At 35.9% G+C, this 15,721-nt stretch overlaps 1 protein-coding gene and 1 long non-coding RNA gene across 5 annotated transcripts in view; one reads left to right on the forward strand and one right to left on the reverse strand.

Moving 5' to 3' along the window:
- OPA1 (OPA1 mitochondrial dynamin like GTPase) overlaps positions 1–15,721 on the forward strand; it is a 101,393-nt gene that overhangs the window by 13,786 nt on the left and 71,886 nt on the right. Inside the window, exons 2-7 of one of the 4 annotated variants that reach the window (XM_023214756.1) lie at positions 2,731–3,049; positions 4,003–4,099; positions 5,515–5,622; positions 6,123–6,176; positions 7,202–7,269; positions 14,437–14,547. In XM_023214756.1, coding sequence (XP_023070524.1) covers positions 2,731–3,049; positions 4,003–4,099; positions 5,515–5,622; positions 6,123–6,176; positions 7,202–7,269; positions 14,437–14,547 — 757 coding nt within the window. The remainder of the gene's footprint in view (positions 1–2,730; positions 3,050–4,002; positions 4,100–5,514; positions 5,623–6,122; positions 6,177–7,201; positions 7,270–14,436; positions 14,548–15,721) is intronic. The other 3 variants (XM_023214759.2, XM_023214757.2, XM_023214760.1) reach the window with 3 other exon arrangements.
- Positions 6,934–15,682, reverse strand: LOC111544300. Its single transcript, XR_002732103.2, has 3 exons — positions 15,579–15,682; positions 7,935–8,020; positions 6,934–7,243 (listed from the first exon to the last, which is right to left on the reverse strand). It is a non-coding gene; the product is annotated as an uncharacterized LOC111544300 (long non-coding RNA).

Consider the following 15,721-nt stretch of genomic DNA (forward strand, 5'->3'; position numbering starts at 1 on the left):
TTTGGTCCTTCTCCTGAGGAGCTTTTGGAGGGGCCTCTAATATCATCCTCAGGTTTGTCCCGTTCTGCTGCTGCCATCCATTTCCGAGCTTCACCAGCCCCCAATATCATGTGAATAAATTGGTAAATTCAGGAAGTCCTGGATCGTAAGCTGCTATTAGGATTCTAAATTCCTCAGTAAGTTTTTGAGGCTTTTCCCTTGGACCAGGGAAGTGCTTCACAATGGGGCTAAGCTCAGTTTTAGACTATGGGTGAAAGTAGTTAGAGCAGGTGAGGCCTGACTGATCAGAAGGCCTCACTTTGTAAGGCATCTCTCTAACTTCCTTTTTTTTTTTAATCATCTTCAGGGTAAAAGTGTAATTTAACAAAAAGATTAGTGGACTCAGAATATGTGGTTAGAGACGGACAAAGAGAAGGAACAATCGAGGTTAGATAGTCAGAGTACAGTCCTCTTTCTTCATCTCCTTGGTCTGTTGCTTAAGCTTTTCATTTGCTTTTTGCAAAGAATCTTTTAAGGAATCAATTTTTGATTCACTTAGTCTTTTAGAGGCCTTTGCATATCCATGAAAGAATACATCCCACTATATTTGTGGGGACTTTGATCCCCCTTTTTCTGATATGCCTTGCAAACAAACAATTTTATCCAAATTAAAACTTCTCCATTGTGGCTATCTTAATTCCAAGTTTTCTTTAGTGAGGTTAACCCATTTTTTCTAAAAATGCACACATTCTGGGCCCATAATTTTTATACATAAAATTAGCTGGAGTCCCTGAAGATGGAGTCCCAGACTTCTTGGATTGAGACGATCCCATTATTAAATAAGGTACCTATCAGTGGTCTGAGGCCTCTAACTTAATCCAATCCAGTTAATTATCCAATCCAATTTGATCTTGGATCCAGTCCAGGCTAAGTATTGCTCAAGTAAACTCAGAGAGCTCAAAACACAGGTTACTGGCGCTCGGAATCCAAGAGAAAACTCACCCATGACCTCCAGTTACAGTCAAGAGACCAGTGAGTGCAATGGGCTCAGCAGGTACCTCACCTGGTCACCTGGTGTTCCTGAGGGTTGCTGGAGTTTTTCTTCATATCCCACTTCTGACACCAGATCTGTTAAAAGAAAACTTCAGACAAGTTAAATTTGATGGAGTTTAATTGAGCAAAGAAAAGAAACACTTTGCAAATCAGGCAGCCTCCAGAATTGAATGCCATTTGAACACAGCAGTCTATTAGTGCTTGAAGTATGGCCACTGGGATTGACCAACACTCAGCTATTATTGCAGATGTATACTACTCAGTTAGGTTATCAGTTTTGTCTGCCTATTATGCTAGATTATGGTTCGTCCACTAGGACTCGAATATAGAAGTATGGAGTCCCTCTCAGGCCATATTTAATTTGCTTTAACAATACTTAAAGAAAAAATTGTAAAATAAGGGTATTTACCTTACTGGGTGCTTCTGAGACTTAATATTTACATAGTTACACTATAGTGAAAACAGCTAGCGTAATGTCTGGTATGTATAGGAACACAAGAGATACCGCTTTCCCCATACCATTCTTCTTAACAACATTGCTTCTGTTTTCCTTGATTCCTTTTTTTTTTTTTTTGAAAATGGAGTCTCACTCAGTTGCCCAAGCTGGAGTGCAGTGGTGCGATCTCAGCTCACTGCAACCTCCACCTCCTGGATTCAAGCAATTCTCCTGCCTCAGCCTCCTGAGTAGTTGAGATTACAGGCACACGCCACCACACCCAGCTAATTTTTGTGTTTTTAGTAGAGACGGAGTTTCACCATGTCCAGGTTGGTCTCAAACTCCTAACCTCAGGTGATCCGCCCACCTCGGCCTCCCAAAGTGCTGGGATTACAAGTGTGAGCCACCATGCCCAGCTTCCTTTTTCTTGAGAAGTTTCCAGTCCCATGTATTTAAAGGAATTAATATTTTTTAACTACTTAGAATCAAGACTGGCCCTGATTATTAGTAAGCAACTAATAGTAAGCAAACAACTATGTATGCAACTATGAGCATATGTTAAGATATGGTTGTTGGTAACCTTTCCTTCTCTTCAGGAAGAAGAGAGTGGAGCTCTACAGTGAACGTGTACATTTAAATTCTGTTCTCTTTGGAGCTTTTTTGCTGCTTTCATTTTTCTGGGGATCCAGTGCTTGAGTTGGGATTGATTAACTTCCTTAATTTCCACCCATGTGCTGTCAGAATCAGGAGACATAGATGAAGGTGTTCTAAACTGCTAGAAATTTTGTTTTCGAAAGCAAAAGTTTGCATGCATTTTTTTTTCAACTTTTACTTACAGTGAATAGTAGTTAATAAAATAAGTCCCTGCCTTTTCTCTCTTCGGTTTCAATTCCTGAGACCAGGATCATAGCCCACATATTAGAGTGGAGTCCCACTGCTTTGGTTTGAATCCTGCCTTTATTTCGTATGTCAGTGTGACTTTGGGCAAGTTATTTAAGTCTTTGCCCCACATTTTCCTCATAAAATGCAGATAATACTAGTACTTTCTACATAGGATTATTAGCAGGATTAAATGAGATAGCGCGTGCTGTAACCATGTCTGGCACATAGTCAATGATTAGTGCATGTGAACTATCGTGTGACATTGTGGTTAGTCACGTATGGGAGTGTGTGTGTTTCCTTTTGTATATTGCTCTTTTCATGTGGTTTCCTTTGTACTGTTACCCTATCTGATCTTTCTTCCATATTCATTTGTCTTTCAGTGAGGTCTGCCAGTCTTTAGTGAAACACAGCTCTGGAATAAAAGGAAGTTTACCACTACAAAAACTGCATCTGGTTTCACGAAGTATTTATCATTCACATCATCCTACATTAAAGCTTCAACGACCTCAATTAAGGACATCATTTCAGCAGTTCTCTTCTCTGACAAACCTTCCTTTACGTAAACTGAAATTCTCTCCAATTAAATATGGCTACCAGCCTCGCAGGAATTTTTGGCCAGCAAGATTAGCTACGAGACTCTTAAAACTTCGCTATCTCATACTAGGATCTGCTGTTGGGGGTGGCTACACAGCCAAAAAGGTGAATTTAACATTCCTACTGGTTTTCCAATTATTGTATCATGATTAAGTTTCTATAGCATAAATCATTTTTCTTTTGTGTAGTGGAATACAATTGGATGTTTAAACATTTATTTTGTGTCTCTACCATGGACTAGATTGTTTTAATGATGCTAATAGGAAGATGCCTTTAGAATCTTACCTATAATTATAGGAAATTAAAATGGCCTAGTGGAAGGAGCACAGGGCTGGGAGTAGGAACACCTAGGTTTGATTGTGAGCTTTGACGTTTAGTAGCACAGATGCGAAAGTCAGGTGACATTCTCATAAGCCCTTCTTGGCAGCTCTGGGACCAGAAGCAAGGCGTCCTGTCTCCCAGTCTGTCTTCCTTCTACCCCACAGTACTGTTTAGAGCAAAATTATGAAACCTGTTTGAAATAGAAGTATATTCTGAATTTTTACATTTTCCATATTTAAGAGAGGAGTGTTTACATGTTTTATGTGCTTGTTTGCTGAGCCACTTAAATTTGTTTCTTTTTTTTTTTTTTTTTTTTTTTTTTGAGACGGAGTCTCGCTCTGTCACCCAGGCTGGAGTGCAGTGGCCGGATCTCAGCTCACTGCAAGCTCCGCCTCCCGGGTTCACGCCATTCTCCTGCCTCAGCCTCCCGAGTAGCTGGGACTACAGGCGCCGCCACCTCGCCCGGCTAGTTTTTTTGTATTTTTAGTAGAGACGGGGTTTCACCGTGTTAGCCAGGATGGTCTCGATCTCCTGACCTCGTGATCCGCCCGTCTCGGCCTCCCAAAGTGCTGGGATTACAGGCTTGAGCCACCGCGCCCGGCTAAATTTGTTTCTTAAAAGTTTTGAACATAGTACATTGTTCTTAGTAGATTAATGTGTTTTAATTAAATAATTTTTCTTTATGTGTTTATTTGGCATGCAGAGCATCTGATTGACACACTTTTCTTATCTTTTAGACTTTTGATCAGTGGAAAGATATGATACCGGACCTTAGTGAATATAAATGGATTGTGCCTGACATTGTGTGGGAAATTGATGAGTATATCGATTTTGGTTTGTATCATGAACATTAAAATACTTTTTTTGGTCATCTCTTGAGGAAAACAGAAGTAGTTGTATTGAGATAGTTTCTTAACTTATGAACCTAATATATCACAGTTTTATTTTAATGATATATATAATATAATATCAATGAAAAAATGTGGACAAAAGAAATACCCAGTAGTCCATCACTTTACCACAGCTGCCACTAACCATTTGGAGCATTTTCTTTATATTATACTTATTATAAAATGGTTAGTATATTTTTAACTTATAGATTGATTGAGACAGGGTCTCACTCTGTCACTCAGGCTGAAGTGCGGTCTTGCATCCATAACTCACTGCAGCCCTGAACTGGCTCAAGCCGTCCTTCCGATTCAGCCTCCCAGGTAGCCGGGACTACATGCGTGTGCCACCATGCCCAACTCACTTTTCAATTTCCTCTAGAGATGGGGTCTCACTGTGTTGCCCAGGCTAGTCTCAGATTCCTTAGCTCAAGGCTCTCACCTAGCCTTCCAAAGCGCTGAGATTACAAGCCTGAGTCACTGTGCCTGGCTTGAATTTTTTTCTTTGAATTTTTTTCTTTTCATGAACACTACCACAGAATAAAATTTTAGTTCCCTTTTTAAAAATTATGTAATCGTGGTGAATATACACTTTGGTGTTTTGTCCTTTGCTACTTAACATATTTTGTCAGCATTTCCATGCTGCCAAGTAGCCTTTCTATTAATAATATCATTTTCTGCATTATGTAATGTTGCCCAGAGCATATTTATTGTGACCCACCTAACTAGCTCCTTTTGAGTGGATACCTTGGTTATCTCTACTTTTTGTAGCCAAGTTATTTAAAAGTCTGTTAGTATCCAGAGTAATTTCTTTTCTTAGTTGGCCACTGCTATCCCTTTTTCAATAGGTAGATGAGAAAAACGTATATTGGATAGCTACGATTGCCAGTAATTCATGGTGATCTTTAAGAACTATATTGTCATCAAATTTTTTTTAAAATTTTGTCAGATTTCTTAGTTTAGGTGTATGTGGAGGTGGAATTAATCTTTACTTGCACTTATTCACAGAATTTATAAAGATAAAACTGTTCTATGTTGACGAATGTATTTGCAAAAAAAGCACACTTTCAAATTGTTCTTCTGGTGTTAATGAGGAGAGCTTTCAATTTGATGTATTTGCCAGTACCACAGCATAGTGACTGAGAGCCTATATTCTGGAGCTAGACTGCCTGGGCTGGAACCCAGGCTCCTCCACTTTCTTGCTGTGTACCTTAGTTTCTCATCTGTAAATGGGGTTGATAATAGTAGCTGTTTTGTAGGGTTGTCATGAGGATTAAACAAGTTAATACTTTAGCCCTTTATAAGAATAGTATCTGACATATTTTCTTAGTTTCACACTCTATATGTTTTGATCTTTTCCAGAGAAAATTAGAAAAGCCCTTCCTAATTCAGAAGACCTTGTAAAGTTAGCACCAGACTTTGACAAGATTGTTGAAAGCCTCAACTTATTGAAGGACTTTTTTACCTCAGGTAAGGAAGGAGCTGTTTGATCCAATTTAAAATTTTAAGAACCATGGAGGAAAAATACATGGATTATTTGTTTATTCCCATTTTTTTTTTTAAACTAAAATATTTAGTACCAATGAAAAACAGGACTTTTTTAAAAAAGATAAACACAAAATTTTGTTACGCGATGGTTTTAATTTTTGTTTAGCCCAGTAAAATGGCAATTCATAAGCACTTAAACATACTTGGCTTTTAGTGAGGGGGAAAAAGTATCACTTGTTCTTGACAAGTAGGTGAGACTTCCTATGTATTTGCTTTTCATAAGTGGTTGGACCAATTTGGTGGTTTTTAAGTAAATTTAAGTATGATAGACCATAATGAGTAGCATTTATTAAGTTTAATCCTGGCATATTTGCCCAATTATTGCCCTATTGTAATATGAAATCTGAGATCTCAGACATCTTTGTTTGCTCATTTCTGTTAAGTTTTACATTTCTATTTCCCCTTTTGCTGGTTTTTCACAGGTCACAAATTGGTTAGTGAAGTCATAGGAGCTTCTGACCTACTTCTCTTGTTAGGTGTGTAAACAGACATTTTTGCTGACCTTAACATGCCTTTTAAATGCTTCTAATAAACTAGTTGCAAATAAAATTGCAGACCAAATTTATAATACTGCTTATGCTGAATTTTAAAACCCCAGAACTATATTAGGCAAACTCTTTATCCTTTAGGTGGAAATAATAAAATAATTATTTTGTGATAAAACTAAAATCTTAAATATGTATGTGTATGATAAGATTAAAGCTGTTAAAAGAAAATTTACTTAGCAAAAATATTTTCTTGAAATAGATCTAATTGTTTTTGATAATTGAAATGAAAAGTAATTTTAGTTCGTCTCATCTGCCCTGTCATAGTTGACATTTAATTTTGTTTTCCGGCCGGGCGCGGTGGCTCATGCCTATAATCCCAGCATTTTGGGAGGCCAAGGCAGGCGGATCATGACGTCAGGAGATTGACACATCCTGGCTAACATGGTGGAACCTTGTCTCTACTAAAAATACAAAAAATTAGCCGGGCGTGGTGGCACGCACCTGTAGTCCTAGCTACTCTGGAGGCTGAGGCAGGAGAATCGCTTGAACCTGGGAGGTGGAGGTTGCAGTGAGCAGAGATTGTACCACTGCACTCCAGCCTGGGGGACAGAGGGAGACTCTGCCTCAAAAAAAAAAAAAAAAAGAAAAAAAAAAAAAATTGTTTTCCTACTATACATGGTCTGTAATGCCAGTGGTATGTGGCTGAACTGTAAGTACTCTCATGTAAAATAATCCTTACCAAAGATTGTCTTATTTTTTATTGTAATTTTCAGTTAGATATTTTTAATTGTTAGGTTAAACATATGCTGTGATTGCTATAGTTAGTATTTTTTTATTTTCTGCACAGGTTGTCAGTCATGTTCCTTAAAATAAGAATAAAGGCAATTTGATTCTTTGAACCTCAGTTGCTCTAAAAATCCATTCACCTTTTCATTGACTCAATGTCATGTGAAATTCAGCTTAGGCTGTTGACATCACTGGAGAATGTAAAGGGTTGCATATTTATCTTTAAGGTTCACCAGGAGAAACGGCGTTTAGAGCAACAGATCATGGATCTGAAGGTGACAAGCATTTTAGAAAGGTAAGTGTAAAAGAGAATTGTTCACCTAGGTAGTCTTGAAAGATTTTTTAAAGTTTTTACTTCTTTGGAAGAGTTTAAAATGATAACATCTGAGGAGCAAATTCAAAAGCATCCAAGTAGAGGTATTGTTACTAATCTTAGCGCAAAGTACAAGGTATTATGTGGCAGTTCTGGAAATATAATTGAGAAGCCCATTTCTTTCACATATGTTCTGTGAAACACTAGTTTCAAAGGTTGTCCCCAAGAAAGAGTTTTGTTGTTAAGTGTGTAGGGGGAGAAAGGCTCGTGTAGACAAAGCAAGCAGACTTCTTTTCTTTCCCTGGGACTTCTCAGACTGTAATACACTCGTGCACATTGTGAATTTCCAAGGAGTCAAAGCATACAGTGTTTTCCCGAATTATTTACCAACAGAACCCTTTTGCTCATGGAACATCTTATAGGGACTAGATTTCACTTTGGGGAAACTATAAAGGGAATAGGAAGTGGGTTATTAGGAAATAAATCAATTCCCTGATACTGATAGTTAACAAAGTTATGTATGGGGTTATTTACGGTGTGTTATTTTCAATACATATTCATTAACAAAATCTATATGAAAGTTATAGCAGAATTGCTGAGGCAGAATAACATACTTTGCTCTGTATTTATAATGCTCATGTATTTACCTGATGTTTTCTGAGTCTTCACTTTTTTCATTCTTTTGGAATTGGTAAAATAACTGATTCCTTGAAAGTTTTTTTCTACATAATACCTAGATAAATAGATTTATAGAAAAAATATTGTATGAATGTTTTAACATTAAATATGGAATGTGTAATTTTTATATTGGAGGTTATTATAGTTTTAATACATCGAGGAAATAATTTTATGTTTATTTTGGAAGCAGGAAGAAGAAATAATTTCTATAAATAGGTTTTCATCTCTTTCCTTGTTCTTCAACTTTGAACTTTTTACATTATATTCCAAATTTTAATTATATTTCAAAAGATGTTTTTCTTTTGCCTTTTAATTTTATCTTTTGGAGAAAAATGTCTGTCAAAATGTATGTACGTGTATTTGTCTTTTGATTTGATCTTTTTTGACACTCTTTTGCATTGACATTATTTTAACCAAAGGACACTCTTGATTGTTCTTGCTACTGGGGTAAAAAAAAAATAAGTAGAAATTAGCTTAATATTTGTGGCTTATTTTGAGTGAAGGCCTTAGCCCTTAAGGCAGTTAAATTTAATGTGGAGAGAAGATCTAATCTAATGGGGAGAAGGAGCCTTTGTTACAGGTATGGTAGTGTGGTTCTTTGAGTGACTACAAATTGGTGATGGCGAGGTCTGTATGTCAGTTTTCTCTCTGATATGGCCTAGGATCACTTTGGTGAATGAAAAACCTGTTTTAAGGGCTTGACTCAGATAATTCTCTTAAAACTCTGCTAAGGTCATAAATGAATAATCAGTAATTGAACAGAAGCTCTGCAATAGAAAAGAAGCCAGATAATTATTTTCGGAAATTTAATTATATTTACAGATTTTATTTTATACAATAGATACGGAATTAAATTTATTACATTATGTTCTAGTTTACTCTTTGCTTGTTTTAATTTGCTTATTTGACAATAAATGTCCTTGTAAACTATTTCCTTTTGACTTTTTCTCAATTTGTGGTGCTTAGTTTGCCTATTAAAGACTTATCAATTATTTTTTTTTTCAACTATTTATTATACCTACTGAATCTAGAGTTGTAATTAAGCTACTTTCATTACTGGTTAAGTCAAATTATAGCAGATGCTACTATAAAAATTTACTATCCAAAAATGTATCTCAAGCCCTAACTGATGGTTTCAAATTCTATTATTAATAATATGCAGCTTTGTGTTCGCAAAGTTTGGCTGTTACTTGTGATGCTTGAGAATGATGAGTCACTCAGCTAAGATGCAGATAAACTAACTGATTTTGAGACTTGTGTGCAAATTAATGGTTGAATGTAAGCATGCAAAGAGAGACCTTAGCTTAGCAGTACCCTTTTTGAAGTCACTCTAACATCAAGTTTGAAAATGTGGGCAATAATCAGAGGTGGTAGGGTGGCCAGGCTTTAGCTGAATACTTTTTTTAACTGGTTCAGTCTGAGGTCTGAAAGCCCCAGATTTAAAATACTATTTAGAGTTTGAAGCAGTCAAGTATTAGTTTAATGGTTGTCAGGTTTGTAATAAAGTTTCTGGCTAGACTTCTACTAGAAATGTAAAAGTATACGTGAATCAGCTTTTTAAAAAAGTAATAATAATTGAAAAACATTTCTACAACTAGAACTAAAGAAAAGAGTTGTCCTTTCTAGTAGGAAAACACATCTGGAGAAGTGCTGGCAAAGAGCAGAACAGTTAGGACCATTCAAAGTCAACTGAAGTGAAAGTGACGGGGAGCTGAGGGGAGCACAGATAGTTTGACTTTACTTGTTTACAGACCAAGTAAACAACATGATGAACCGATAACCTGTGATTCCCAGCCTGGGGTTACTACTGGAGTTTCAGGTGTCCTGGAAAGTTATAATACTGGTCTTCAAAAAGTCTACAGAAAGCATAGATTTCCACATAATACTGCTGCACAGGCTAACGAATTATCAAGTTTCTTTGGTTTGGCCTGGATTTATATCCATTCAGTTTGTGGACACTAATGAATTATTTATGTCATGTTAATCAGAAGTTCTGATGTGATTTGATTAATGAAACATTTAAACAAATAGTAAAACCAACCATTTTTAACATCACCCTACTATCTTGAGGTATGATTGACATACATTAAAACCACGTCTTAGTAAATGCTTCTTGTTAATCAAAAATTTGAAAACGTATGTCCGCTGGAGGAAAAGAGACGTAGCCCTTGATGTGAACTGAATATTATTGAGACTTGGAGACCTTCAGAACTACCTGAAGACACATTGAAGTGCTACCTACTTTAGAGAATTGGTGGACTAATTTAATTTGGGAGTCAGCAGATTTTTGTATATCAGTCATCATATATACAGGTGACAAGACCACTTAGTTCATTCCCTTTTTTAGATTCTGTAAGATTATTGTGTTCCAGTGAAATTGATTTGCAAAGTGTGACATTTTATTTTCTGTGCTTCTGTTCTATGTTTCTGATTGGTTATAAGCATCTCACAGAAGTAAGGAATACGGCCATTCTGAAGGCAACAAGCACATTTATAATTTGTAGAAAATATTTGAAGGACTTTTTCATGGCCCAAATCATGAAAAGTAGTAGTATCGTTTTAAGTATAATTATTAAATGATAATACATTAATGTTCTTTCTTGCAATATATTACTCTCTTTTTTTTTTTGAGACAGAGTCTCGCTCTGTCGCCCAGGTTGGAATACAGTGGTGCGATCTTGGCTCACCGCAACCTCCGCCTCCCAGGTTCAAGCGATTCTCCTGCCTCAGCCTACCGAGTAGCTGGGACTACAGGCTCCCGCCACCACGCCTGGCTAATTTATATATTTTTAGTAGAAACAGGGTTTCACCAGGTTGGCCAGGATGGTCTTGATCTCTTGACCTCATGATCCGCCCACCTCGGCCTCCCAAAGTTTTGGGATTACAGGCGTGAGCCACCTGGCCCTCCGATTCTTAATTTTATGGTTTATGTTGTACCTCCCCAGATGAAGTGTCTCTTTTCTTTTTTCCTGCATCTTTAGTTTTCACTCACCCTTGTAGCACAGCTCAATTGTCACTTCATGAAGCCTTCCATAACCTTCGTAGCTCCATTAATTACACTCTTCTCAGTGTTTAAAACACTTGCCATATGAAACACTATTTACTTTTGCTTACATTCTTACCATTTAGTCGACCATTTCTGTTACTAAATCTTTTTCTCAGAGCACCCGGGATAGTGTTGCCTCTTAGTAAAACCAGTTGATTGGTTTAACTCGGTAGAGGCTGATAAAAGTAAATAAATCTGGCTGATGCCAACGAAATTTTGGTCCCCTCAATTTTTTACTCTGATTACCTGCAGATTCTCCCTGGCCTTCATGTTTGGCAGCCATTGAGGAGAACAAGGCTGTAAAAGTAGTTCATGTACTTGATATTCTGAATTGTAATTAAGCAGTGTGGCTTAAATAGGATTTGCTTTTCTGGGATTTCTTATGCAACAAATAATGTAGTAACTGGAAATCCAAGTTCAAGGCACTGGCAGATTTGATGTCTTCTGAGGACCCTTGGCTTCATAGATGATGCCTTCTCCCTATATCCTCACATAGCAAAAGGGGCTAGGCAGCTCTGGCCTTTTTCTGTAAGGCCAGTAACTCCAGAAACCTCATGACCTCATCACCTCCCAAATGCCCCACCTCTCAATACTATCACATTTGTGAGGTTAAGTTTCAACATATGAAATTGTGGGGGACAAAAATTCAGACTATAGTATAGTATTTCAAGATTACTTAAAATCTTCTCTACCAAACTCATTAACTTTTAGGTTAGCACAGTATTTTCATTTGATATTGTGGTTTCTAGTGTTATTACTAATTTTCTTGATCTGATGTTATAACTAAAAAAAAAAAACCAGAACATTATACATGAAATGAGACTGAGATAAGGAAGCTGACTCAGAGATGGAGATTAAAAAGAGAGAGATGAGAAATTGAGATCTGCAGTGTCAAACTGACAACAGCCAGGAGTCAGGAGACATTAAGAGACTACATCATCTTTGATAGTTAATGATTATTTATAAATACTGCTGTATTTTATAGATTATATATATTATTTTTAAAAATATTTTTGTGCCATTTCTTGAAAGAAAAATTGCTAAGCTTGGGAAAACATTTATTGAAAAATGTGGTTTCTACATCTGAGGAGTGTATCTTGCACAGTAGGTGCATAGATTTCTTCCTCTTGCTGTTCCATGTGGCCTTAGCTCAGAGGCAGTGTGGCCATCACTTGGTATTTAGGGTAAGACTGGTGCACAAAATCAAAGACGGGTAACCTTGGTATAATTGTAGTATCGTGTAAATAGCTTTTCTATGTCTAATTCTTGTTTTCTTCCTACTTTTTCAGAAGGTCAATTTCAGTTAATTTCAAGTATCTTTACATATTAGTGCTTCAGTAACAGGCGTGGAAGGAAAGTGACATGTCCCTAGAGCATTTTCTTGAAATCTAATAGATGATTGGAGTATTTACCATGCAGTTGTATATATACATAAGCAGTGAATTCGAGAGGAATTTTTAAGCTATAAATAAAAAAGCACTGTGTGCCTCATAGACGTGAGTAGGAAATGTGGAATGTGGCTGATCCAAAGGGAATGCGTTATCTCAGTTGATTAATCACAGTCAGTTACAGATTGAACTCTTTGTTCTACTTTGCCCCCTTCTCACTATTGCACTTGACTAGTGTTTAAAAAGGAAGAAATGTGGAATGTTTTCTCACTGCTTTGGGATTTTATAAATGAAAATACTAGTGGTATGTAAGTACAGCAGGTACACTACTGTATAAACCAACATAAAGGGAATTGTTTGAGAAATTTGAACACTTGGATGATTTGAATAAAGGATTATGATAAATGACCAAATGAATGAAAATAAATCAGGTTACTCTTCTTTCTGCTTGATAAAGCAATTGTTTTTAAGGTAAAAATTATGAGAATGATGAGGGTGGTAGTTAGCATTGTCTTTCTTTGATAGATTTGTTAATGATCATAAAACTGATTTATTTAAAGACATGTCTTTGTATAACTATATTTTATACTTTTGTATCTGGAAACAGATACTGAATTTCAATTGTCATGTGGAAGAAATCAACTAGTTTTATCCTTTGATTTATAGTAAATCAACCAGTCTCATTTATTGTCTGATATTGGCAATGATCACAGCCTAATGTATCAAAACTAACAGAATAAAAATTCTCCAAATTATATCCAGATTTTAAGACACTTTCTAATTATATAAAACTAAATATTTTGGGCAGTCTTTTTTTTTAACTCTGAAACTATTTAGAAGTCCTACTTTAGAATATCTTAATAAATACCCATTTTCCTCTTTTTATTTTTGTAACTTGGGTAAAAATTGAGTTGATTGTTTTCCCAGAACGCTGTTCTTAAACAAATGGTTACCTCATTCATTAGAACTTTACTTTTTTTAGGATTCTAATTAAGAAAACATTAGGCTTGTAACATTGTCAAATCTTGGTTGTCTTTCCTCCACATTTTTTGAGGTCAATTATCTAATAGGCCAACAATTAAGCTATGCAGGAAATGACGTGTATTTTAGTATGCCACATGGGAATATGCTGTGTTAAAAATTGTGTCAATATACTATTTTATAATTAGGAAATGGAATGAATTTTAGAAATAGAAAAGGTGATTTTTTGTGCTTAGGTCCAAACTGTGTTTTGTTTTCATTTCAAATTTTCATAATAACTATATTGTCTCCATATCTTAATTGTGTTCTTTTATAGCACTTTTGTTTTGTAATTTGTATATGCTTGGCTGTATTCTCAGAGGCTGTTTCTATTTAATGTCATCAGAACAGCTCATAAAAAAGTGAAAATTTGGTGAAACTAGTTATTTGATATTATATATGAAATCAAAACAGAACCTGAAACATTATCTTTTAATTTAAATAAAGAACCCTAAATTTTAATCAAAGGTATGCAGAGGCACATGGAATATATGACTTAATGTAAAACCTTGATTAACTTGATGCTGGAAACCTATTTCTAGGGACCTTTACTTGAATCAGTGAAATATCAAGAAAAAATATTTACATAAGAATAATAATTTCATAATTAAGTAAGCTAGTATGATCTTCAATCAATCCTGAGAGAATCATGGTTGAGAATTAGAAAATTTTGACCAGTAAGATCAACACTGTTAAAAAAAAAAAAAAAAAAAAAAGTCTGTATTTTTGTCCATATTTGGTGTATATCTGGCTCGTTTCATTTAGCACTTAGTATTGCACTTTCCTTTTCACTTTTTAAACTGGGCTGTTTTATTTTTCTGAGACATCTGATTTACTGAGGAGGAAAATGGAAATGCACTACAGAGCCCAAGGGTATGACAGCTCTAAATGAGTTTCCATTTCTGTTTTAAGTTAACCATCCCTCCCTGTCTTACATCTGTTCCTTTGTTGCGCCCTTTGGTTTAACATTGTTCTCCTCCCCGATTTCCTCTTCTCCTCATTGTGAACTCATGGCAGGGTCTGCTTGGTGAGCTCATTCTCTTACAACAACAAATTCAAGAGCATGAAGAGGAAGCGCGCAGAGCCGCTGGCCAATATAGCACGAGCTATGCCCAACAGAAGCGCAAGGTGATGGATGGTTTAAGGGGGCTACCGATACATTCACACTAATCAGCCATTTCTGCCAAGATCATGTCGCCTTAATCCATTCATGGACTCCAAATACAAGAAATTCATTTGACAAAGTAAAAATACAAAAGATATATCATATAAATATGGAACTTCTCTCGAGTGGGTAGTATAGGAAAAGCCAAAAGTAACAAATTCAAGCAGAGGAGTTTTGGTTTCTGAAAATTAGGTTATCTGTAGGGTTCCTGTATTTATATTTAGAACAAAATTAGGAATTGCTGTTTATGTGGTCCAGTTATTGAGTCACCCTAAGTTTGTCGGCATCTTACCTACCTACTTGCTCCCCAAGTTTTTATTTCTGAAGTGAAAAGGATTGCTGTAGATGACCTGTTTACACTAAAGAATAACATTTATTTATTTGTTTTAGCTAAAGTGTATGGATAGGGAACATTCATGTTCTTATAGAAGAAAGTTATTTTGACTTAACTTTTAGGCAAAAGCACGTAGTTCTTATACACTTTGACAAACTCATTGCATACATTTTTCACGTTAATCAAAGTCAGCACAATTTTCACCTTGGACCACTGAAGGTTTGAACACTGGAAATTTGATATCATCCTGGTTGCTAAAGAACAAGTTCTAATAAAAGCGTAAGTCTATACCAGTATGTGGCTTTTGGTGCAATCAGCAGGTCCATAAAAACATGATTTTGATGGTTAGGTAATCCCACCATGTAGATCCCAAAGTTCATGTTTGGAAGAGACTTTTAGGTCAAAGTGAAATAAGTGTAATGAGTTTAAAATTATACTCTGAGATCTTGAAATCAGCTAATTATGTTACATCTTATTAGATCAGAAAAGTTTTGAAGTTATATACAAACCCTAGTCAGGAACAAAGATTCAGTCATATAATTCTTGTACATTCTACCATTTAAATCAACCAATATTATAGATAATGATTTAGTTTAGTGCAGTAATTTTGCTGGCTAACCTTATCTCATTTGGTGGTGGTTAATACTTCAGAGTACTCACCATAGTTTCATTTATTTTTTCAGCATCACTTTCTGGCTTTTCTCAATTCCATGGCTGTGGAATCAATTCCTATATATATTTAGCTTTGGTGAGCAAAAGCATAGGTAGAAAAAGAAAAGAAGTGGGTTTCCTACTTGGTTAAA

The sequence above is a fragment of the Piliocolobus tephrosceles genome, chromosome 2, assembly GCF_002776525.5.
Source record: "Piliocolobus tephrosceles isolate RC106 chromosome 2, ASM277652v3, whole genome shotgun sequence".
NCBI lineage: Eukaryota > Metazoa > Chordata > Mammalia > Primates > Cercopithecidae > Piliocolobus > Piliocolobus tephrosceles.